The sequence below is a fragment of the Crocodylus siamensis genome, chromosome 1 (genome assembly GCF_052110815.1).
Source record: "Crocodylus siamensis isolate JL-2025a chromosome 1, ASM5211081v1, whole genome shotgun sequence".
Classification (NCBI taxonomy): domain Eukaryota; kingdom Metazoa; phylum Chordata; order Crocodylia; family Crocodylidae; genus Crocodylus; species Crocodylus siamensis.
Genome location: NC_143395.1, coordinates 214,665,695 through 214,691,133, shown reverse-complemented (window position 1 = coordinate 214,691,133; position 25,439 = coordinate 214,665,695). Strand labels below are relative to the sequence as shown.

At 45.4% G+C, this 25,439-nt stretch overlaps 2 protein-coding genes across 4 annotated transcripts in view; both read right to left on the bottom strand.

The window, feature by feature from the left end:
• Positions 1–110: 110 nt before the first annotated feature.
• On the bottom strand, positions 111–9,852 carry ZDHHC23 (zDHHC palmitoyltransferase 23). 3 transcript variants are annotated; one of them, XM_090056488.1, is made up of 4 exons: positions 9,696–9,852; positions 7,584–8,294; positions 6,551–6,718; positions 111–5,034 (listed from the first exon to the last, which is right to left on the bottom strand). In XM_090056488.1, exons 1-4 carry the CDS (start codon positions 9,833–9,835, stop codon positions 4,767–4,769), a joined length of 1,287 nt encoding a protein of 428 aa, XP_089912614.1. In that variant the 5' UTR covers positions 9,836–9,852; the 3' UTR covers positions 111–4,766. The 3 variants fall into 3 exon arrangements, with proteins under 3 accessions (XP_089912614.1, XP_089912624.1, XP_089912630.1); XM_090056498.1 differs by having other exon boundaries at positions 7,617–8,294; XM_090056504.1 differs by having other exon boundaries at positions 9,777–9,845.
• Positions 9,853–12,762: 2,910 nt separating this feature from the next.
• LOC149874122 (protein Aster-C-like) overlaps positions 12,763–25,439 on the bottom strand; it is a 35,306-nt gene continuing 22,629 nt past the window's right edge. Inside the window, exons 6-13 of the mRNA XM_090031589.1 lie at positions 24,122–24,240; positions 23,332–23,474; positions 20,918–21,021; positions 20,167–20,343; positions 18,543–18,600; positions 17,754–17,864; positions 15,863–15,968; positions 12,763–13,343 (exon numbers count right to left, since the gene is read on the bottom strand). Of these exons, the coding sequence (XP_089887715.1) occupies positions 13,266–13,343; positions 15,863–15,968; positions 17,754–17,864; positions 18,543–18,600; positions 20,167–20,343; positions 20,918–21,021; positions 23,332–23,474; positions 24,122–24,240 (896 nt within the window). The 3' untranslated portion in view covers positions 12,763–13,265. The remainder of the gene's footprint in view (positions 13,344–15,862; positions 15,969–17,753; positions 17,865–18,542; positions 18,601–20,166; positions 20,344–20,917; positions 21,022–23,331; positions 23,475–24,121; positions 24,241–25,439) is intronic.

The window sequence follows — 25,439 nt, the reverse complement described above, 5'->3', positions numbered from 1 at the left end:
TGCAGCATGAGCAGAATCCCTCACTGCTCAAACCAGCTGGATCCAGCCCGTGAGCTGTAGGTTGCTGACCCCTGTAATAGAGGGTATATTAATCAAGACCATGCCATAGATAATAGATAACTATTTATTTGAAAATCAGAACTGCATCCATCTCAACATGCTGGCCATGTTACAAAGTGGACACATAACACACTTCTTTCAATAAAGCTCACACGTACAGCATTTCATGTTAGGAATCCTCCCAAAACCTAGGGAGGAAAAAACCTACCCAACACGCACTTCAGTAGAAACAATTTTTGTAGATCTTGTATCTTTCACTGTATCATTAAAAACAGTTCTATAAAGACACAAGCTCTTGAGAAGTCCAATTTGCAATTTCAGGAAGAACCTCATCTGCTTCTTGCAGAATCATCCCTTTACAAACATCCTGGGGCTGGAAGAAAGTCTTAGGGAACCAACAGCTTCACTGAAAACAGTAGAAGGAACACACATTCATGACTGCACACAAACACACACATACACAAACGCATGTACGCTTCCTGCCCTAATAAGGCAATATACATTCATAGACAATAATATGCTCATTGACTTTCTTAAGGTACTAGGCAGTCAGGTAGTATCCACTCTAGAAAAAAAATAAAATTTGCTGTAAGAGGTTAAGACACTTGAAACAATCTACACTGAAAAAAATAAAAGCACCATTACAGCATGGAGGCAGAAATGTGTTTAGAATCACTGGCAGTGGCAATTCTTGGTCAGCAGTGACTTCTGTCATTTGAAAAACAAAAAAAACTCTAAAGGTTAAGTGGTGGGGATGGGTTACATACAGTCCTAGGACTGGTCTACAAGAGTGTCTGCCACAGAACAAACACATGGTTGAGAAGACACAGTTAAGGCAGAATGCCAAATTATCGCTCACAACATGCAACTAGTGCATCAGCAGCACTGAACTCACCAAACAATAGGGCACTAGTATTTGTGCATGGGTTGGATACCACAACAGTAGGCAAGTGTTATGAGAGTCTTGGCTCTTTCAGGTTCACCCTGGCCTGCACAATGCCCACCACAGAGTAACAGTACAAGCCTCAAGGGTGGGGGGAGGATAAAACATCCATTCCAACATTTTGATGGGGGAAAAGCAAGTTAAAAGGGAAAAAAATGGCTGAAGTCCTTCCCTGGTTTGTTTGGGGGTGGTTTTTGGAACAGCTTTAAATTCCGCCACTGCACAGGAAGAACTCTGAAGGGCCTATATTACTATATATGGACTATATTTCTTCATTGCTATACATGTATCCATGATACTTCAGACAAAAGCATGACCTTGCCTTGAGGAGCTTCTACTTGAGCATCAGTTGATCTCACCCTGAAGCCCACCTCTCCAGCCAACCTCCCTCTGTGACCCAGCTTACTACACCACAGTGGTCCAACAGGCTGTTAGTCTCATGCTGCTGCCCTTTCCTCCCAGACCCCAAGCCAATCCCTGATATCCCACCACACCGTACCAGATATTAGCTTTCTGCTACCAGTGAGGCCACATGGGGTCAAACAAGACAAGATGAGTAAAACATAGCATTCTTCACACGAGACGGTCCACCATCCCTACCAACGTTGTGGGGTAGTTGCCCTTCATTGACTTGCTGCTAATAGCTGTGGGTATTCAGAGGAAGGTCCAACAATCAGAAATGCGGCCACATTCTTCTGCCTATTTCTGCTCAGACTGTGCTTTCCAGCTCCAAAAGGCATTCATGAGGTAATCTTCCAAGAGAAAGGCTTGGATTGTAAACAAGGCAGTGGCCATTAAAAAAAAAAAAAAACAAAAACAGGGTGCAATTTATGGCCTTGTTGCTCCATACAGAGAGTCCACAGATCTGCTGCTGCAAAAGTCCAGGCTGTGTCCAGGCAGTTCTGATTCCCACTACAGAAGGATGCTGTGCATACAAACCAGCGCACTGGTTCCCCCATTTGATTGAGAGAAGCCACCCCCCATTCTGTGCTCTAAACTATGCAGCTTCAAAGTACCTTTTTAAAATTTTTGGCTCAGAAGGCATCTCTCTCTCAAGCCTTTCCAAAGTCCCAACAGGAAAGAGGTGTGCCAAACTACTTCCCTGCTGGTCGAGCCAAGGTAGAGAGATCAGTGCAGTGCCATAAAGATTCCCCTCCCTACAGGCTCCCCCTTGATTTCAGCATATCCCAGCAGGCCCCCTCTATACACATTCTTGCTATGGAAACACTTGCAGCTAATTAGCATGGACATAAAGCTTTTGATGCAAGCATGACCCTGGGCTGACTTCCAGTCCCTGATGAAATGAGCCCCTCCTAGCTGCTGGAGGGATTAACACGAGATGTGCAACTGATCTTCATTTTGCATCAGGGATCAGCAGGGGGCTGGAGTCTCCATTTTCCTTGGGTCATCCCCAGTCAGAGGAAGGAAGTGAGAAAACTATTCACAAAAAAAAAGAAATCAAATAAAAGCTCTTTCCACATCTCTGGGCTCCAAGCGCAGCAGTCTGCTAAGACTCACCAATTACCTCTGTGTTATGGAAAGCACACACGCTGCTACAAGGAACACAACAGTGCAAAGTGTCATTATTTCAACTTAATTTAGGCAGTGTGTTGGCAAGTACGTACAATGGTTGCGAAAGGTGTTGGGCTGACAGTTCTGGGGGCCAAAGTTACAGTAGTAAGACAAACTTGGCCCTCCAGATTCTTTACCAAAGGCCTCTAACCAGCTGTTTGGAAGGGACAGCCTCTTGTGCCAAATTCCAGTCTCCAAGCAGCCCCATGCTATCTTCCAGCACAGGTAACTAAGTAATGTAGTGGACATTTATTAGTAATTAGAGCAAAATTCCTCCCATCTCTACTCTTGCGTCTCAGCTCTGCTCAGCTCATTGGTACTGCTTTGCTCTTAAAGTCCTGGGCTTTTCTAGCCACATATGCCAAATTATGAAGGTGTTTCATAAACATACACATACCGATTGAAAACGCACCAGCTCACACATTTTGCCTGAAACAGGAGCCCAAGGAAGTGCAGGTGAAGCAAGACATCAGATCATCTAGCACCACACCAAGCTGGTGTTTTCATTCAGATGCCTCCTCTGGGGTCCTTCCTTCAGGCCCTGCTTCTGGGATCATTCTGTTCTCACCTTTGTGGCTCTTTTGAGAAACAGGTTGATTATCAGGACCCATACAAGTTCTCAATGAATGGAAGAGAAGGAGCCAAAAATGCAGAATTTCTATGGGGAGCCATCTACCGCAAATCATAGAACAGAAGGATCGAAACAATGCTATCAGGAGAAGACAACCCCAATACCACCACCACCCTCTACACACACACTTCCTCCTGATGAGGACAGAGGTCATTATAAAGGCAGTAGCATCATCAGACAAGGGACTATTTGCCCACCCTCAAAGATCAGCTCCTCTCCAGAACTACTTATTAGACCTACTTATACAGTTGGGAGAGATAGGATGCAAACTTCATCATGTCTGGGGAAGAGGCAGAGGCAGTCACGCTCCAAGAGGGAACTAAGAACAGAAAGCATGTTAGAAGAATTTTGTTCATGAACTTTACCACCTGAGGGAAGTGGCCCACGGTTGACTAACACCCCCCCTCCTTTTCACATGGTCAAATTCATTAACCAAATTTGGTTAAACTAAAGCAATTATTTTAATTGCTTGTCCTTAGCTTGGAATGTGACTTGCTCTGCCAGTCCTGACGCAACACTTCTAGCCTAAAATGTCATCTTTCCATCTCTACAAGGTGGGCCAAGAAAAGAAATGATCTCATGTCACAAATCTTGCTTCTGTCATCTCCCTGGTCCATTACAGCTACAACATACTACTTACTAAGTTCCTAAGTAACTGACAGCTTTCCTCCTTGGAAAATATTTACCAGTTCTCTGATGACTGAAGTTGCCAACGGAGCTAAAAATATTTCAAGGAAGTCAAGTCAAGTCCTGGGATTAACTCAGTCTCCCCAGGGAGCCACAGAGATGATAAAGGACTATTGCATGAAATGGGACTGGTCTTCCCTTCTCACTCTGTCACAGACAGAGACAGAATAACACTTTTTGGCAGGCTAAGAGCCGAGACGGTTTCAGACAACCCTAGAGTTGTGTTGCTCACAAAGGCACTTAACAGAAGCACTAACACGGATGGATGGAAGGAAAGATGGAGAATGATGCACAAGAGAGAAGGGAGGGGTCCAACAGGAAAAAAAAAGCAACCACTAGATGGTGCCCTTTTTAAATATCCTCCAAGCTATCTGAAACCCTACCCCAGGCAGTGGGCAGGTTTGCTCTCAGCTCCAGGCATCCACTCAGCTGCAAAATATTGCATGTGGGTGAAAAAGGGGCGGGAGGAACAGCAAGGGACTTCATCCTGACCTCTACAATGAGGCCTTGAAGTACGGCACTGGATGGCATCGATCTTGATGCACGAGTGCAGACCTGCCAGACCCCGGGCTCTAAGTCCTGTGCCAGCCTGGTGAACCTTGTGCACAAATCACTTTATGATGGAGATAAGCAGGAAAGAAGGACGGTGTCTTCTCCCCAACCCCACAGTCTGTGTGTATGGCTTAACTGGTTATGCTACCTGCTGCTGGCTGCCAGCCTGTGAGAAGCATCTGCCTTTCGGTGCCTCTTTAGACGCTGATGATATGAGCAGCCCGCAAGTCAACCCAGGATGGAATGGTGTTGGGAGCCCAGTGGAAGGAAGGCAGCATTCGCTTCCACTGCAAGTCGATGTGGTCAGCAGGAAGGCTGCATTCACACAATGTCTTCAGCACAGCGCAGTGGGGCAGGTGACCCCAGACTCAAGAACTGGCCCCAGTTGCATAGGAAACCTCGGTTATACTGACCCGTATCTACCACCAACCCGCCCAAAAGTCGACGCCCAGTGTTGTCCCGGAGAGCCATCCGAGCTTCCCTCTCGGTCACATTGTAGCTGATGTTCAGCAGCTGGATGAGGAGGATGTAGCCCATGCCAGACGTCACAATGGTGCAGTACCACACACAGGTAAACGACAGAGCAGAACTGGCAGCAAGGATAAAAGACAGAGAAAGAGAGATGGGAGATGGCAGCCTTTTAGGTTTTGGCACAGTTGCTTTCCCTTTGTAACACAACCCTTCAACCCCTTTCCTCACCACTTACAACAGCCAGGTGTTGTTCTTCTGCAGCCCCTTGCCTCCGATGAGCCCAGGCCTTTCCAAACATTAAAACCTCACAGCAACCCTCCATAACAATGCAATGACATTTGCATCACAAGTTAAATTGACACAGGGCAAAGGTGAAACAATGCCTTGCTCTCGCACAGTGCTCTTTGCAGGAAAACTCGGACCCATATTATACAGATGGGGAGACTGAGGCACAGGCAGGTGAAGCGACTTGCCCACAGGCACTTGGAGCCAGTGGCCCAGCCAGAAGTAGAACCCAAGTGCCCTTGCGGTGCAGCCCAGTGCTCTCTTACTAGGCCAGCCCCTTTGCCACCTCCCACAGAGAGGGGTATTAACTCCACGTCCTTCTTGGTGGACACACGGATGCCCACAGGAGTGAACTTATATGCCATGGGTTATACAGCAAGTCATGGGGGGAAACAGGGAGAAGAACCAGGACACCTGACTTACCTGACTGTCATCCTAAACAGAAAGGTCCCACCCCACCTGGCGGCAGCCAGCACCAGCCACTGTCACCTCCATCTGTGTTGGACTCTGATCTAGTCACGGCAACACCCTTCTCTTGCCCTCTCACAGCCTTTCCTACAACTTCTTCCTCATTCCAATCAACCCTTCTCTTCCCTACTTCCTGGGCATTGCCCAGCTACACCACACATTTAAAAACCCTACCAAAACTTGGGCCTGGTACTTCCTTTGCTAACTGTCACCCTGACTACTTCCTTCCATTCTTCCAACCCAATCCTCCTGCCCCCAACACCCTCTTATTCAGACCATAAGCCCTTTGAAGCTAAGTTCACAGATGTTTAGGGTTAACTCCTCCTAGGTGCTTAGCTTACTGAAAACCTGATCTGGTTCTAAGGTTTTAGGAGATACTGGAACACACATACTGACAAACTAAGAAAGAAGGGGAAGGGATGATAAGATGCAGCCAGCCAAGGTGAAGACGCCAAGGCTGTGGGGGGGATGGTGGAAAGGCTTGGGACTTTAGGAGCAGGGACTATAAAGGAATTAAGTGAGAAAACATTGGGTTGGAAGCCTCACACATTGAGGATGGGAGAAAGGACAGAGCAGGAAGAAAGGACCAAGTTGTTTAAGGCACAGGGGACTTACTTTCAAATCCTGCCAAAGACTTTTTTTATACGACACCAGCAAATTTACTGTGCCTCAGCTTCCCTATCTGTAAAATGAGCAGAGTGCTTGCTTGGAGCTGTGGCACGGTAAATACATGGGATGTTTGGCATGATGCTGACCACAGGGGATGGAGGGGCAACCTCTCAGCAGCTGCAGGAGAAAAGGGAGCAGAGCTCCACAGTACGACCTCTCAGGAAAAGCCTAAAGTCCCCACCCCTCATCCTGGCCCAGAGCAGATTTCTCACCTGTAGTCCGAATAGACCCCTGGGCAGTAGAACAGCGCCAAGAATGTGGCCTGGCCTCTGCAGATGGTGTTCAGGGTCAGCACGATCCCGTACACAGCAGTGAGCAGGAAGAAGGAGAGTACGAGGATGAATGCTTGGTGGTTCTGCTCCCCAACACAGTTGTTAATCCTCCAATGAGCAAAGAAAGGAAGGGGTTAAATACTTTGCATCGCCCTCATTCTCTTCTGTCAGGAAATCTGGCTCCAAGGTGCATCTATATAAACAGCCAACAGGCAAAGAAAATCGTTTATGGGCCTTGGGCAGCGATCTAGGTCAGAGGTTCCCAGCCCCCGGGCCACAGCCCTGTAACTGGGCCATAAAGGGTTGGCTGCTCATCTACGAGTCTGGAAGTGACCAGCATACTGTGGACCAGTAGCCCAATTTTTTTTACCAAGTATAAAAAAAGGTTGGCTGCTGCTTCGCAGTATGCCGGTCATTTCTGGACTGCAGCTTCCATGGTCACTTCCAGTCCACGGTCTAAAAAGGTTGGGAACCACTCATCTAGGTCCATGGTATCTAGATACAAAGGACTCCTATGGGAGTCATCCACACACTGCAGACTGCCTGACAGAGGGGGCCCTAAGAGAGGGAGGTGGCAACTTTGTCAGAGGTGCCTGTGCTTTACGCTCTCCCCTCTACTGCAGTAACACTAAGGCAGCTCCCAGGGCAGTGCAAATTGCAGGCACTTGAGCAGGTCACATCTGCTCCTGTTCAGAGCACATTGGAAAGGCAGCAAGAAGCCCATGTCCCTTCTGTCCAATCCCACTGTGAGGGTTTAGTGCAGCTCTCGGTGACAGCTGAAGGGTTTCCTGCAAAGAAGGGTGTAGAGACCAAACACTAGTCTGCTACATCAGTGGCTCCTGGTCACCTCATATGGGGCAAAGAACAGCTCTGAATATAGAAAGGAAAGTCTGAGTCCCTCGCTAGAAGCAGCCTGATCTGTCATGCAGACCAGAGACCACAAAAAGCCATCTCAGCAGCTCACAGAACCTACCAGACACAGTGATGGTCCAGTCTCCGTACACACCTGCCACACAGCCGGCAGTGCCCAGCTCGGGCTGGCTGAACCACCTGGCACTTGGGGCACCAGTCCTCCTTTGCCTCGGCGGATCCCTCAGCAGGTGTTCGGGAATAGCCCTTGGTGTCCCCGTTCACAACACGGCTGCTGGGGACACCAGGCCCAGCTGCTCCCTGGAGCCCATTGGCAATGCCCAGGACTTTCCTGCTTGGCAACTCGGTGCTGCCTTGACACGGTGATTTGTCACTGCTTGTACAGCTGGGAAGGTAGCCAGGGTCTCTCTTGGCTCGAGACAAGGCCACCAGCATGAGAACCAGCCCACAGGTGAGGAGAGCCACCTGAGCATGGTGCACGTGGCCCCGGGGCACCACTTCCCGGAGGAACACGTAGTACATGTAGCCCAGGGAGAACAAGCTCAGGCTTAAGAAGAAGAGAGTCTGCTCCTTCCGCCTGTGGGTGAGGTAGTAGTACCACAGCACCACGATAGGAAGGGATGTCAGGATGACAAAAGCCAACAGGAAGTGCAAAGCTGCAACATGGAGGAAGACGGGCAGCAAGACCAGAGGGGGGATGAGGCTGACATTGACCTTTACAGCCCCTGTAAACCAGGGGATGCGGAAGCGGTCTGAGACAGTGTCTGCGATTCGTTCCAGCATTCCCGGGGGCAGAGATCTGCACGTCAGCAACCTGTTAGAGGAAAGCACAGGCATCTGTTCACATCCCACTCCAGAGCCAAGAGAACATTTCTGTGCTGATTGCTCCTCCCGGAGCTCAGCCTCTCCTCAAAACCTGGCAAACACCATGAGGCTCCAGTGCTTTGTAAATGGTTCACATTAACTCTCATGCCACAGATCCCTCCCCACTTCCACAGCCTGAGTCTCTCTGCTGTAGATTTAATCTTTCTGGGACACAGACTGTGCCTCTGGGGAAGAAAAAAAAAAAAACCCTCTCTAAAAAGATCAATGCAAGGTTATTGCTCTATTAAAACCAGATCCCCATTTTTCCCCTAGTCTCCATCATGTCCGATTCCAACCGTGAACTTTAACAAACCCAACCTGGATCCAGAAACCAGTTCTAACGCAAGGGTGTTTTCACAGCCAATTCGTCACCTTGCAGTGCCTGTTCAGAGCAACTGGTGGGTGTCTTGGAGGAGAGGACCAGCACAGCCCTTTCCTCCCACTCCCCAGGGCCACCTCAGTAGCCCAAGGGAGCAGGCTTCTGGCCTCCAGATGCAGAGAGACTCCAGCCCAACGCCAGCAGCCTCACATTACCACCCTAAACCTCCTGAAGCAGAACTGGGGGGGCTGGGGCTAGGCTGGCTTTGCCCTCCAGCACCCATCGCCCAGCCGCCACGCTAGTGGGGCATGGGGCTTTGCTTAGAGCGGCAGCAGCCAGCCTTTTGCAAAGGCGTACCACAAATTAGCCCTGCCCCCTCCCTCTGATCCCCCTCCCCAGCCTGATACGCTTCCCTGTGCTCCCTGCCCAACCTGCTCTTTCTGCTCCCTGCCTGATCTCTTGCTTTCTGTCCGTCTCATGCCCCTGCTTGACCTGCTGCTGCTTTGTTCCCTGCCCCATGCTCCCTACCTGATCTCCTGCTCTTCTTTCTGCTCCCCACCTAATCTCCTGCAGACAGCTCCATGCCCTGCAGGCTGCCTGATCTCCTGCTCTGCCTTCTGCTCCCTGCCTCACACTCCCTGCCTGACCTCTGGCTCTGCTCTCCGCCCCATACACCCTGCTGCTGCCTTCTACTCCCCATCCCATGTTCCCTACCTGATCTTCTGCTCTGTTTTCAGTTCTCCACCTGATCTCTTGGTCTGCTTTCTACTGTGCCCTGTGCTCCCCGAGTTCCTGCTCTTCTGTCTACTTCTTCCCTGATCTCCTCCTCTTTCTGCTGCTCCCTGCCTCACGTCCCTGCCTGATCTCCTACACCGCCTTCTGCTGTGCCCCACGCAGCCTTGCCTGACCTCCTGCTCTGCTTCCTGCTCCCCACCTGATCTCCTGTTCCCTCTTGCTCCATGCCCCACACAGCCTGCCTGATCTTCTGCTCTGCCTGCTGCTGCCCTTCGTTCCCCTTGCCCCTTCCCCTACCTGTCGCAGCCCTCGTCCAGGTCTTGGCAGTCGCACAGTGCCGCCGCCAGATGCGCGCGCTCCCCGCCGCGGGCCACGTACTCGCAGCAGCACAGCGACTCCTCCGGGCCGCGGCCAGCCCGTCCCGCGCCGCCGGCCATGGCCCCGCTCTGCCCGGCCACCCCACCCAGGCCGCGCCCCGCGGAACGCACGGGAAGCGCCGATTGGCTCGGGCCCCGTCCCCGCCCCGCCCATCCGAACGCCGAGCACTGCCCGGGCCAATGCTAGCGCTGCAGAGGCGGGACTGGGCCGTCTGTGACGTCACACAAGCCGGCTTGAAGGGCGAACGCAACAGTTGGCAGCTTAGGGGAGTGTCAGGCTGCGGGGGCTATACCGCGGGGGGGGGCCCAGAGGGTGCCAGTTTGTTGCGCAACGACGTCACATAGGTATCCCGGCCGGCACGTTCCAGGCACAGCTACGTCACAGGGGCACATTCCAGCCAGAGCTACGTCACAAGGGCCCCCCCCACGCCTGGCCAGAATTCAAGGCCTCTGCCCCTGGCGCTTCCTCCGGACGCCACACCGAGTCCAGCAGGACATATAAAAGAAAGAGCTAACTCACATTCCCGAAGCGTAGACTTTAATGCCAAAAATAATGAGAGCTGACAACACTGGGGTCAATCCCAGGCCCCTGTGCATGGAGGCCATGCTGACCCACCTCCAGGAGGTAGCCCCTCAGGGCTTCACCCTCTCCCTACCTAAAGCCTTCTTCATGGCCACCCCCAACTGACCCTCGTCCTCCTTCCAGAGTCGGGGTCTGTCTAAAAGGTAGATGGCAGGGCAGCACCTTCAAGCCTTTCGTAAGCAACGACCTACTTTGGTGGCTGCAATGACGAAAGCTCGTGCGTCTCCCAACCAGCTCGTCTCCATGGTGTTGCTCTGCCCCAACTTCAGCCTGCCACAGCTGACCCCCTGCCTCTTCACACGAGGTGTGCTGTTTCATGGATCCAGTTAAACTGAGATAACTGCTTTTGTATGGATGCTGCCTCTTGCGTCAAAACAAGAAGTGGATCAACAGCCATGCACAAAACTCTTCCAGATACAGTTCTTGTAACGTTACCCACTTTTGTTAAAAAAAAAGACAACACAACAAAACCCAAAAATAAAAGATTCAGCTGAGTGTAAACTAGGCCACACAATGGCTCCATTAATGACATTCAAAAGACACCTAGGAAACTGACCTGAACAGCAGCAGCAGCTCCTCAACAAGAACATCCCAAATAACACTACCATTCTGGGAAGAACTTATAATAGGGAGAAAAAAAAATCTATTAAAACAACCTTCTATATAAAAAAAGACAGAAGCAGGCGCACATTCCAAAGTCTGTAAAAAAAAAAAGGGGGGGGGGGGGGAGGTACAGGGGAAGGAGAGCAGTTAAAAAGAAAAATCTTTCCTGATCAATAAAAATTGCTAGCAGATTGTTTCACTCTTCATAGTGACAACATATTGGCATGCATGTATAACGTATGGCCAAAAAAACAAGCCAGAATGTTTCAAGCAATGGTTGACAAACCGCAGCCTCGCCTCTTAGCTGCTAAACATAGCTGCTAATATCCACCCACATACGAAAGGACACACCGATATAGCAACAGCAGGAAATAATACCTTAATAAAAAAGTGTCACCAACTTGGCCTGTTCCGGTGAGTGGATACGGAGCACAGCATTGAGCTCACACTTCCACGGCCGCACAGTGCCATGTCTTCTACTTCATATTAACTACAACTATAGCCCTGTCAGAAGACCTGGCAAGAATCCTAGGACAATAAGGTTGTAACGCAGCTCTGTTAGTTTAGATATAAATTATAGCCAAATTACTCTAATTTTAAAATCACTTAAGCAATCTTATCTGCACTGGAAAGAATTAAAAGTGAGAGGATGAGAGGACAGTGATAAACCTTGACTATGGGAGAAATGTATATGTTATTTAAAAGAGGGCCTAAGTTTCAACCGGATATATTGCTTTAAAAGAATTCAAGTACTATACTACGCATCAGGTCAGTAAACAGGTTTGTTCCAGTCAAACCTAACATACACTAGTGAAGAAAACAGTGGCCCTGCCTATGTTATAAAATAGCCATCTTCAACATACAGGTTTCCCTCGCTTTATGCTATGCACCATTTTCCGGGAACACATGTACAACTCGAATTTACATAAAGGAAACTCACTTTACAATGCAACAAATAGGGATACGTTCCAAGACTTCGACTGACCCCCCAGACCCATTTCTACCATTTTTACAAGACAATTTTGGTACTCGCCAACAGCAGACAGGACACATAAGCACAGGGTGGTGGTGAATGTTACCATAGTGGAGATGGCAACTACAGAGACACTTCACAGACAACAAACAAAGAGCACAGATCCACACAGGAAACTATTTTGGTGCACGTCACTCCCACAATGCACCGCACAAAGCAGCTGACTGCGGCCTTCCACCACACTAAATCTACCTCGCATACAACGAATTTTTGGTATAAGAAGGGTCATCGCATAACAGCAAATACAGAACCTGTATAAAGTGAGGGAAACCTGTATTTGAAATTACATGCATCTTGGTCATGCTCCTCCCCACCAAAGTCTATACTGGCATGAAAGCCCATCCTTATAAAGTTACAAAAAACTTGTTTGCAGCCCAGCCTAAGATGATTACACTTAGCTGTTTCTGTAATGTAGATCTGGCATTATTCTAGAAACACCCACGTGATAAGAAAGAAAAGACAGACTGTAACCAAGAAAAAAAAAAGAAGGAGACCAAGGAGGAAAGAAAAGAAAGAGACCAAGAAAAAGGCACCAAAAAGAGAAAGGAAAAGACCGCCAAGTTGGTAACACTGTTTCCTTGACCAAAATGCTCCTCCAGTTTCCCCACTCAAGCCATTTGGGAAAGCTTAGGCCAGGAGGTAAGAAAACATCACCTCTGATAGGAATTACAAAAGGAGAGGAGAAGAAACCTTTCTTGGGGACTGGTGTGGCACAGGAAAGGGGAAAATGGGCTAGAACAGAGATAGACCTAAAAAGTCAGGGAATTTTTCAGCTGATGCCGAGTGAAACTGAAAAGCCCTCTAAAAATGGTGTCTTGTTTTGTACAGGATGCATCAGAGGAAGCATACAAATATCCTGCAGGTGCAAACCACCCCATTATTTCTCTCTGTCAGAGTAAGATTCTTCATATCAAGCCGAAGTTTAGATTTCATTCAGATACAAACACTGTTCTGCCAAAGTTGGTTTTCATCTTGTAATTTGCACATCACAGTTACTGTACAGTACAAAAAGTTCTCACTCACACTAGGGAATTCCAAGCTGTGCACTGTTCACAAGAAAAAACAAAAGGCATATTTAGGGGAACACTGAGGAAGGTTTCTCAGAGCTAGGGGAGATCCAAATCCACCTTGTTTTATCCCGAGACCTTTATTAGAGGCACCTGCTGAGCAAAAATTGTAAAAAAAAAAAGTCCTGAGACAGCAGAATGTCCACCCCCAACCTCACCAACCCCACCCCTCGCATCTTCATTCTTTTGTAGGCTTTTGTGAGGTTAACTCTCAGTCTTGCTATTCTGGGTCTTGTTCAGGTTGTCAAAGCTTCTTTGGAGCAGAGAAAGGGAGCTCTTCAGCTGTGGAGATACAACCCCCGCCACCCAAAACACTTAAGTTACAAGGCTACAATAATAAAAAAACTTGAACATCAATTATTAATTTTTTTTTCAGTCAAATTAATTCCCTGCCACCCCTTCATATTAACAGTAGTCTGTAGTTAAATCACATTTTAGCTGCCCAGCAAGCACAATCCACAATATAGATCATCATTTCTATACAGCTACTAAACTCTTTGCATTTGTACCCTGCTAAACTATACTGAAGCTGCACTAGCTACTTGGAAGAAATAAGTGACACCACTCTTATTCTTGATATTGCTCCTGCACAAGGCAAATACTGTAAGCCCACCACAAGGTGGGCATTACAGTAGTGCCTCCTGCTGTATGTTGAGGCACTAGCCACTTATACAGGATAAGATATAATATGGATTTAAAATGTGTCAGGACTTCTAGAGGGGAGTTTGAAAAAAAGTGCTGATTTTTGTCAGATCAGAAAAGTAGTTAACATTCACGCTCCATACATTTAAATATTTCATTTTGCCTGCTCTTTAAAATAGCATCTTCACAGTTTGGAATTAGTTACTGTTTCACTGGCAGAGAGTTCGGAAAGCAGACACTGGAGATTCAGAAAGGGGAGAGGGAAGGAAAGAGTAAGAAATTTCTATCCTCTTTCAATAAAGGTTATTTTCCAGCTGTACTAGAAGTAGGTAATATCAGGGCAGCAGCAGTTTACAGGCAGGTAGTAAGACACAGGCCCAAAATTATTTTATCTTCATTCTCCCCGGGGAGTGTGGGGGAAAAGTGAGGTACTAAAGAGGAGAATAGGAGTTACATGCTCCTCCATGGTGCCCTCAATCACAAACATAACTTCTGTACAAGTGCTAGAAAATGGTGATAGAACTCAAGTCAGAGGGTTTACAGATTACAAAATCAGAATCAATTGATTCAGTCCTTTCCTCAGTGAACAACTGCTTCTCGACCCAGCAACAAATCTGCAGCCTCCATCTCATAGGAGCAGGGAGGGGAAAAAAAAACAAACCCAACACTTGTTGTGTAAGATAGTATAAGATGGTATAGGGAAAATCTGAGGGGGGTAGGGGGAGGAACAGTGCCAAGCCACTGAGGGAGAAATTACTGTCTAGTACTGTCCCTTGAGTCCTCTTGCAGACAAGAGGATGAAGCCATACAAAAAGGAAACCTAATCTTAACTTGTCCAGGGTTTATAAATATACCCATGCCACCTTATATGAATTAACAAAAATTCTTGACAGACCAAATGGGCATGGACACTTGATCTTTCTTTGTCCATCATAATCCACCAGGAAGACTGGCACCATTTTTGTAAATTAAACAGAAGGTAGTAAAGTCATCTTAGGACTCCAGATCACACAGGAGGCTGCCTCACTATTACTTTCCTCAAAGCAAGGGAGGAAAGCTAGAAATCAGGGTATCACTGGAAAGCACTGCCAGTATCAAGAAAGAGTTTAAATATGGGCCTAAACCATTGTCAGTGTGATGCTCTAATCTCTACTCCATCCCATCAGCAAAAAACAAAAGTTTTCCCACTAGAATTTACTGCTCAGAGTCCTCCTACACCTCCTAGAAATTCAATGAGCAAAGCTAGCAAGGTTTTAGCCTGAGAGGAAGTCAGGTTTGTCATTACTCCAGCACAAACTGCTATCAGGAAGGCAGCCAATCCAGTCTGAATTCATTTATCTTGAAGTATGCAGGTAACTCCTTAGAGCAAGAAACTTTTCACTCTCTATTCAAGTCTCTTACCATCTTCTTAAAGTCATTTAAATCCAGCAGCTTCTGGTTCCTTCTGCCAGGACTTGATTTCTAGGTCCAACTAAAGCAAATTTAAGCTTCCCTCCTTAAACTCCCTTTAAAGCCATTTGCAAGCAGATCCATATCAAGCTCTTAACATTCTCTGTGCTCGCAGACTGGATTTCTGCCTGGATTTCCCTTGTGCCAAGCAAGTAGAACTATAAAAATTATTGGATGTTTTTGCAAAAGTAAATTTAGACACCCACATTTGTCATTACCAAGCTGTGGAACAGTCATCCCAAAGGAAGTGACCAACCCTGATGGCTTGCTTCATTTCAAGGGAGTACAGGGAACACTCCTGCCCTGGCATTAGAATGGAATATGTTCTTTAATAGGTGTGTTCCATTTCTAATTCTTAGGAGTAAAGTGACTGTAAGACTCCAAGGACTTATTATTCTACTGCCACATCTCTGGAAATATGTAGTGCTGAGGGAAGGAAACACTGTGCATAGGAAGAGAAAGCAGCATCTTCCAAAGGAAAAGCAAGGTGCAAAGATGCAACTGCATTTTCTTTGCCCATACTGCTGCAATGATACTCTTCCTGAAGTTGTGCTACTGCAGCATGCTTTCTTTACTTCATGGAGCAGGATACTCTTTCAAATGGATGTTAAACCCTTTTCAAATGACCCATTTGTTTCTCACAGATCTCAAAAGGCAATAAAATTGCATTGATGGGGGGAGAGAGTCCATGAGAGAATATGGAGCTCTACCTGCTCAAGCATTGCAATAGAGTCCCGCAATACCCCCTTCACATGCTGAACTTGTTCCTTGTCATACTGAGGGATTTCTTCTCTGGATATCACATCAGGGGCCAAGCTGAAAAGAGAACAAGATCTTCAGTTTCAGGGAACATTAGCTCATCCATATCCAATGATCACTGTTCTGTGCCAGTTCTTGTTGGCAACCGGTAGTGTGAACTGTATGAAACTATCTATACTTATGTGAAACTATAGGGCAGATTCTATTTCACCTCTTAGGCACATAAGTGGACTTAGGCACCTACATGAGATTTCATTTCACTCTGCTAGAGTTGCTGAAAACTAGTTGATTGAAAAAGTGGGTTCTACTTCCTCCTCACTGCTTTGTTGTGACTCAAGTCTTAAAGCTAAGATGAAGATATGTAACAAAAGTAGATGCATTAATGGATTTTCAGAACTCAAGTAGAGCGAAACAGAAAAGCACATATGCATGTAAGTTCACTTGGATGCCTAATAAGTAGAATAGGATCTGGCCCCATGTGACCACTTTCTTAAAAGCTTAGCTTTTAATATCTGTTGCCTAAAACATACTAAGGACTACCATGCCCACCAATACATTTTCCCTCAGACTTTAAAACTGGAGTAACATCTGTCATCAGAAGGAAAGTGAAAATGATCTATTTCTGCCAGTCTTGGGTTGCAAAGGTCCTTCTTGGCCTGAACCCCTTAGCCATTCTCTCCCCTTCTCCTCAAAATCAAAGTAGATTTGGAAACTGCCATTAATATAATCCAATTCAGCTGAAGCAAGACAGATGTCAAAGTCTGCATTTACACAAATGAAAGAGGAGTAACCAACAGCATCATAAGATCATTAGCATATCAGCCCTGTCCAGCTCTAAAAATCCTGTTTTATAAGGGCACACCAGTTCCCAGAGCATTTACTCAGTCAAATTCAGAAGCCTGATTACTAAGAATATCAAGTGGATTTGCAAACAGCAGCCTGCATTTCAATTAGATTGCATGTTCAGGATTTGAAACTGTAACGTACAATGGAAGTGATAAGCATTTAATGACTTCATGCTTCCAGATTGGAAGCTTTTAAAAAAAGAAAAGAAAAAATGGATCTTGACCTTTCATGGAATCATCAGGTTGGAAGGGACCTCTCAAGGTCCACCTAGTTCAATCCCCTGCCCAAGTGGACGACACACTATTCCTCCACTATCCCCAACAAATCCTTATCTTAAAAGCCTCCAATAAAAGGAGATTCCAGGATTTCCATGGACAGCTTATTCTGTTATTTTAGCATTCTGACAGTAAGGAAGTTTTTTTTCTGAGATTCAATCTGAATCTTCTTTTTAAAAGTTTATATCCATGACTTCATTTCCTGCCTTCTGCAGCAAGGAAGAACAATTGTTCTGGCTCTTCTTTATGGCAGCTTTTCAAGTATTTGAAAATTGCTATCATGCCCCATTCCTCCCCCGATCCACCCACCTTTTACTCTTCTCTTCTTCAAAACTATAAACACATTTAGTTCTCTCAACCCTTTTCTCTCTGTCTCCATTTTCTTCTCCCCCAACTCCTATTTTGGGGGCTTATTAAACAATGACCCTGTCGGGACCAATAGAAATTGGAGACTGCAATTCTGTGAAAGTCTCCAGGAAGGGAGAAGAGATGTAGGGCAGAGTACAATATGCAGATTGGAGCTAGCTAATTCCAAAACAGGTGAGGGAGAAATAAATCCAGTGAGGCAATATACAGTCATTTGCTGGACACCACCATGGACTGCAGAAATAAATACAAGTCAAAACCTTTGTCTATTTGCCCCCTGCATCACAGGTCAATTTTTATCTGGTTCTGATATTAAGGCTAGAAAGTGGGAAAATTCAGACAGAAATTCACTTGCTTTAAAGAGTTCTCTTCCTGAAGCTGGACATGGTAGAGTGACTGAGCTGCATGCTCAATCTTTGACAGTTTGAGGAACAGTGTCACATTCAGCAAAACTAGGAGCAGCAAGCTGGGTAAAGAAATAAAAAGAAAAATCAGTTAAGCATTTGCTGTACCATTTTGTTTCTGTAACAGATGGCATATAACTGCTAAAATGAAGAGAGAATGCCACCTGAACAAGTCCTCAGGGAAATGCATGAGAAAGTCATGTATAAACATAAAGTCACTCAAGAAATTCATAGTAAGATTAAGCTGTAGGACAGTCTCCACTGATGGCAGTGGCTAAGGTGTCCTATCACTGGAGATTTTTAAACCTTGTGGCTAAATGGCAGAAACTATGCCACAGAAGCAGGAGGATGGACTACTCTAATGATTCAGCTTCTCATTCTGCACATAACACAACATGCAAATCCTCCCATGGATTTCCCATCCCTACCCCCTCAACCTACACTTCAGCAACCCAAGAGCTGTGGCTCAGGTATTTAAACTGTGTGTTCCAGTACTGTGCAGAAACCCTACAAAGTATTAGGATTCCACTGCATGACACGTGAAAGACAGTCCCTTGCAATCAAAGATGACAAAAAGCTTTACTCTGCAGTGGATGGACCATGTGCCAACAGTTTGGCAACTCCTGGACTTTATGAAGTCTATCCCATCTCCACTTCCCACCTTTCTGTACAGCCATAACCAAGATCAAGTTCTCAGGTATCATCAATTCAATTATGGTTTAGCATCAGGGAGTACTTACAAGACACTCATTGCCACAATGATGGCTGTGGTCCTACTTGTGGCAGCCCTTTTCCTTCCTACAGGGCATGGAAGAGAGACCAGGTTAGAAAATGCTCAATGTTAATCTGCCTAAATCTGATTTAAGAATATAAATCAACAATGCAAACTAAATTAGATGGCAGTCCCTGATGGATGCACAGATTAGCTTTGTATACGTGTTGACATCTGAAGCATACAACATGCTACACGTGCCCACTTGGACACAAAGCAAAAGCTATTTTTGTACCTGTCCTAAGGGAGAAATCAGCTGACGGAGACAGGTTCACATAGCAATCTCTTCTGCTACTTGCTAAGCAGCACTGTGACATACTGCTCCTACCTTGGAGAAAGCAGTACCCAATAGAAACTTGCCTCACTTTGACCTACCCAGTCATCACTCCAGTTTTTTCCTCTGTCTATCCCCAAGTCAACTTGGTTTTAGTAACCATCCTCCTGAAGAAATCACTTTCATTCAAGTGAGTGTAAAACCAGCTCCCTGTCTGTAGGCATGGGGACCTAGACATGGGTAGGGGTAGGACACAGTGTGCACATCATCTTGAATTCAATGAGTGTCATGCACATCATCTCAGATGTAATGAGTATCATTCACCACTGCAGGTGGGTCAACCTAGAATCATGTAAGTTAGCCAATCTCTAAAATAGTTTCTAACATTCAGATTTCCTAACCTGACAAAGGAACATATATATTCAGGCTGCCCTGTATACCAAGGCAGAGGCGCTCACCTGGACAGCTGGAGCACTGGTGGACACACTGGAAATGTAGAAGTTGGCCTACACTGACAAAATATTTACATATGGTGCTAGCCCAAAAAGTCTCCTGGGTCTCCAGTGGCTTTTGCCTGGCATGAAGCATGCACTCTTGGTTCAGTGCTTATGATTTAAAAAGTTGCTTCATACAATTCAGAGCAATTCTGGCATGCTTCAGAGCACAGATGTTCCTCATCTCTGCAGAGGTAGCTACTGAACACCATGTGCACTTTCAAGTCAATCTGTTCTGCCTACTGGTTTGTAAGGAGCAAGATACTGCAGGAAAAGCATCAGTGCCCCAGAAATCACTGAAGCAGACAAGAGATTGAAAAAAAAAAAAAAAAGGAGCAAGATTAATGAAAACCAGACATAAGTGATGAGACCAGGAGGCACCTGTACTAAAGTAATTGTTCTCAGGTACATGTCTGCAGATTCAAAACCATCAAATTATTTTTCCTCCCCCTCCACCAACAGCATGCTTAAAATAGGGTTCTCCCACTTTTCTCCCTTCCAAGTTGAATCTCTTCTCACCCTGGCCCATGCAGGCTTTGTACCACGTTTAGCATTCTCCTGGAGCAGAATGCACTATAGCTTAGACCTGAATTCTCCCTGTACTGATCACAGCAAAGGGATCAGAAAAGCTTGTACACATAGGATTTGGAGGATTAGTAATAGAAAATAAATACCGCTAGCTTTTTAGTAAACTCAATCAGCATTGCATTTAACTTCCATTACTGATTAAGCATCCTCTCTAGTATGCACAGTTTGGACAAGGAGCTGCCATGGCACATTCCCTCCCCCTCCTCAGCCCTCCTGTCGCACCTAGTTATACCCACCTATTGCATTGCCCTGGGACTCCAGTACATCTCCTGAGGAATGCTGGGATGAACGCCTGGGAAGCAACTCCCCCATAGTCCGGTGTAAAGTCCGTCGTCGTCGTCTGATGGCAACAAGTTTGCCGGGATCTTCTAGAGATTGATTTATTGCATACTCCTCCATTAGCAGATCTGATTCTACAGTTTAAAATAAATAAATAAAAGGTTTTTTTCCCCCTTCGCTTCTTAAAATGGAAACACTCACACTGTCTGTTTGAGATGGAGGATACAACAGACGATGAGGCATGATGGTGTTATTTTCTGGAAATGCATGTAAATTTACATGGAAATGCATGTAAATTTACATAAGATCACTTAAGCTTCTACGTGATCACAGGTTGGGGGGGAAGAAATACACATTTCTCCAGCAAGACAAACATGCTAAGGAGTACCAAGTATGGCCATCTCCTCTCATAACCAGAGCACCAATTAAAATTCTTTAAAAATTCAATACCCAGTTAATGAATGTTTCTGTTCTGCATACCTTCCTAGGTGTATATACCCCCATAACACAACACTATTGCTCAGAATGTTTTTCTGGGAGCCCTTGCAATCCAATTTTATTATACCCCCAAGTCAGGAGAAAAACTTTTCACTTGTAGGAGACAAAATCCTGTACTCACACCCTCTTAGAAGTAAATGTACAGTTACATGACTGATTCACATAGTTGCTGCTATCACCCTTTCTTACCAAAAAAAGACAAACCCTCACCAAGTTGTTTGAAATTCTCCTGTATCCCTCCCCAAGTGTTCTTCTCAATTACAGACTTGATGAGGCCCCATGGCTGTTTCTTGTATTTCACATCTGCAGATACCCTGCAATATAACAAAACAGAATGGTAAGGCAACCTAAAATGCATCACTTATAAAAACACCAGTAGCAAGGTTCTTGTTGCTTACCAGGAACACACTTTTAACCTGTATCCACAATCCAAAACAACGAGTATAAGGAGTCAAGGCGCTGCCATCCACACCACTCACACTGGAATGTTACGAAAGAAACATGGTTCCAGAAGAGCCATGAATGGAAATTCTGATCCCTGTACCATTTTTCATGGGAAATTGCCTCATTTTGAACTTAATTTTCATTTCTGCTTCAAAGTGAAAGCAAAGAATTGTCATATTTTCTGCAAAACTTTTGAAGCTTTTCTTAATGTACAATTAATTATAAAATAAGTCAGAATTCTGTTCTGAATAGGTCATAACAGAGTGTTTCAACCTCAAAGGATATCTTTTTATTGATAACATTCCCGGTTTTGGCATGAAAAGCATCAGTTTGACAAAAAAAGCATTTTCCAATGCAAAAACAACCTTTCTACTACCTCAACAAATAATCCTGCATTATAACACCTGCTATCTGTCTTTCACATACACCCTGCCCAAGTTGCTTTCAAACCAAATATCCTTTTCCCTTTAAGAGGTCATGATCAAAAGGATCCCCCTTCTGGGTCGGTCAATGCTGTTTCTCAAATCAGCAAGCAGACTTACTCAAAGCATTCCATTTCCCAAGCCTTCACCCTTTAAGACCTGCTAGGGCCACAAATCACAGACTGAAATCCAACCAAGCTTTTCTGCATAGCAGTGCTCAGTTTAACTGATACTAGACTTAATCTTATGGCATCTAGCTCAACTCTGAGAAGTGAATACAGATGGCATCTTCAAGCTTCATGTTCCTTTATTTCAATATTTTTTTCATACCACATGTGCGCACACATACACTTTTTTCTCCAAAAAAGGGCAGAGACCTCCCAGACTCCAAAAATCAGCCTAGAATCTGTGTCACACAAGCTCATTTCTCTCTTGGGCACCATCTTCAGGAATATACGTCATTGGGGAATACATTCCACTGTTAGTTCCATCTATGAAACTCCACCAGCAATACCCATGATAAAAACATTCTGCAGACAGATTTCTATGCAACCCTCTGCTTCTGAGCACCTGCACAGGTCTACTGACCGAACCTTGGTGAACAGTTTATTTAAAATGCTCAAGGAGGATTAAAACCCAGACTCACCCTTACAGCTAGGTTGGACCTGCAAGACAGAAGGGCAAAGCTGGTGTGTTTGTTACTAAAATAACCAGATCTAATTTGCAGATGATACCAAGCTGTGGAAAGCAGTAGATAAGCTGGAGAGTAGGGCTAGGATTCAGCGGTACCTAGACAAACTGGAGGACTGAACTAGAAGAAATGTCATGAGGTTCAATAAGAACAAGTCCTGCACTTAGGATGGAACAAATCCCATGCATCACTACAGGCTGGGGACCAAATGGCTTTGCAGGACCTGGGGGTTACAGTGGACAATAAGCTGAATATAAGCCAGCAGTGTGCCCTTGTTGCCAAGAAAGCTAATGGCATCCTGGGCTGCATTAGTAAAGCACTGCCAGCAGATTGAGGGAAGTGATTATTCCTTTCTATTCTGCACTGATGAGGCCACAACTGAAGTACTGAGGCCAGTTTTGGGCTCCCCACTACAGAAAGGACATGGACACATTGGAGAGAGTCCACCAGAGGGCAACAAAAATGGTAAGGGGGCTGGAGCACATGACTGATGAGAAGCTGAGGGAACTGGGCTGATTTAGTCTAGAAAAGAGAAGACTTGGGGAATTTAATAGCAGCCTTCAACTACCTGAAGTGGGGTTACAAAGTGGATGGAGCTAAACTATTCTCATTGATGGCAGATAATAGAACAAGGAGCAATGGTCTCAAGTTGCAGCAAAGGAGGTTTAGGTTAGATATTAGGAAAAGCACTTTCACCAGGAGGGTGGTAAACTACTGAAACAGAGGTGGTGGACCTTGGAGGTTTTTGAGACCTGGCTCAACAATGCCTTGGCTGGGATGATCTAGTTGAGGATGGCCTTGCTTTGAGCAGGCGGTTGGACTAGTTGACCTCCTGAGGTCCCTTCTAACCCTCATTTCCTCTGATTCTCCTAGTTCACAGTAAGCAAATATGGTACAAAAAGAACCATTACTATATAAAACTTTTCACCCAAGTGGAATTACAGTTCAAAAGAAGACATTTGTGCAAAGGAATTAAATTTTGCCATGCTGCATGGCAAGTCTTTCAGTAAAAATTTTAGTTCCTACAGTATAGTCTTTCCTTCCATATATTTATTGCTCTGGCTCACCGTAATCTGCATTTCTGATTGGCTGTGCGGGTGATACAGTATCTTTTCACAGTGTAGAAGTAATCATGATAAGGAACATCGTGCGTCAACACCTCAGCATCTACCAGGTAAGACTGTCCTTTATGGCTCTGTTTATGCAGGATCTACCCATCAAACGAGAAAAAGACATTTTAAATACACATGCTTATTTCTTCCTCCTGTGGGCTTTGGATTCTTCATTCCAGTAGACCAGCCAGTCTAAAAATTCCTGGAAGTGGGGAGAGACTCTGGACAAGTTGGAGAAAACAAAATAAGTCAGTGTCAGAGTCTGAAGAACCCAAAGTGTTTGCAAAAACTGACCATCACCCTCCCATACCAAACATCCATTTTTTCCACATTGCTAGACTGAAGGATGAGCACTGCTTATTTGGATCCCTGAACACAGGGTTGGGTGCCACTCTTTCCTAAATTCTATCCCTGACTGCCTCTAACTCACTGTTAAAGTAATTCATCAAGTCACTTCCCTGTAGCCATAGCTTCTTCACCCATAAATAATATTACTGCCTATTCCCATAGGACAGAGGTAGAATGGAGGGGGCATAATCTTCTGTGAAGATGGAAGGCATTACTAAAGAGCTGATTATTTAAGATGAGAAAGGATGACATTTCTGCTTCATAAATACCAAATGTAACTCATGAGTAACATTCAAACTCCTAAATTCTGCAGTCCAGTTAGCAGATTCTGAGGTGAAGCTTCCCCTTAGTTTGTGAAGACAAGAGTGTCATAGAGACATACTCGCACACACACTACCTGCTTTTCTGTTGCTGTTGTGAACTTGCCACAGAGTGGATTATTAATCGTAACAGTGTAGGTCATAGTCCTCAATTGATTTCCACTGCCATCTCTGTTCCAAGGAGTGGATACTGCATCTAAGTCACAAAATGCACAATGACTAGTGTGCTTGCTGAGAGCTGTTTCAGCCCTCAAACTGGGGAACATCAATGTTAGCATAAAGAACACTGTATAGGTCCACCCACCATCAAGTTTCCATCTTTACTACTTGCCATGTAGGAATGCAGGATCAGATATTACTCAATGAGGGATTCATGAGGAAGCCCAACTCTCTCTCACACTGCACCTTGTGTCATTTTTTCAGTGACTGCAAAGTGCTGTCATTCTGATCAGAGAGGTGAGCAAAGGCATGAGGGCAAGGGAGCAGAGGCTTTCAAGGGTCAGAGTTCAGAAGCGTGTCTGCGAGACCATGCAGGGGGGCAGGAGGGAATACCTTTACAAAGAAGCAGGATATAAGACTATCCCCAATACTGCCTTGAGATGTGCTATGGGTGTTTTCCCATAGAAAGACTTGCATGAAACCATTTCAGATCTCAGGCAGTTTATAAAAAGAAAAGGGAAACTGTAGTCTATTGAACCTGGGAGCAAAGGGATCATAGCCAGTGCCTCCATGTCTGCTGGAAAAGCAGAGCAGAGCAGACCAGTGGAAAATAGCCAGTAAAGAAACTGAAACACTGTCCCCATCTGCCTAAAATGACTACAAAGTTAATCTGGCATTATTGGAAGTTCTTGCTGCTTTGACTAAGTTTGTCACTGAACAAGTATTAATTTCTCTAGGATTTTAATTTTCTGTTCCAGTGATCTCAGGGTGCACCTACACAAGATGCTTAATGCGCAGTCATTTGTAACACTGTGCAGTAGCACATCACAGCATAAATTGTGCTAATATGGTACTGCACATTTGAGTACTTGATTATACAAGCACTCAAATGTCCAGTAACTAATGCGCATTAATGAATGTGTAAACGCACCTTCAGTGACTAAAACATATCTTGCCTGGAAAATTAGAACCCAGTAAGCATCATCTACGAGAACGCAACTGTTTAGTCTATGCATAAAATTGCATATATTTTGATTTACCTAAGCTATTGAACCAATTCTCTAACCAGTAAAACAGAGCATTTAAATAATTTAGTGTGATGGACTTCACTGTTGTAACATTATAGTACACCATGAAGTGAGGTTCTGTTCTGAAAAAGTGACTGGTTTCTTAAGAAGGATAAGACCAGTTTATCTTTCAAAGCAGAGTTAGTTCCTCTTTACAAGTCCTTTTGGG

Bases quoted from the DNA above. Each gene is read 5' to 3' on its own strand.
- ZDHHC23 (XM_090056488.1), bottom strand. From the start codon at position 9,835: ATGGCCGGCGGCGCGGGACGGGCTGGCCGCGGCCCGGAGGAGTCGCTG. The intron at 8,295-9,695 runs GTAGGGGAAGGG...TTCCTCTAACAG, and splicing joins CTGGACGAGGGCTGCGACAG to GTTGCTGACGTGCAGATCTC. The intron at 5,035-6,550 runs GTGAGAAATCTG...CCTTGCTGCCAG, and splicing joins GGGGTCTATTCGGACTACAG to TTCTGCTCTGTCGTTTACCT.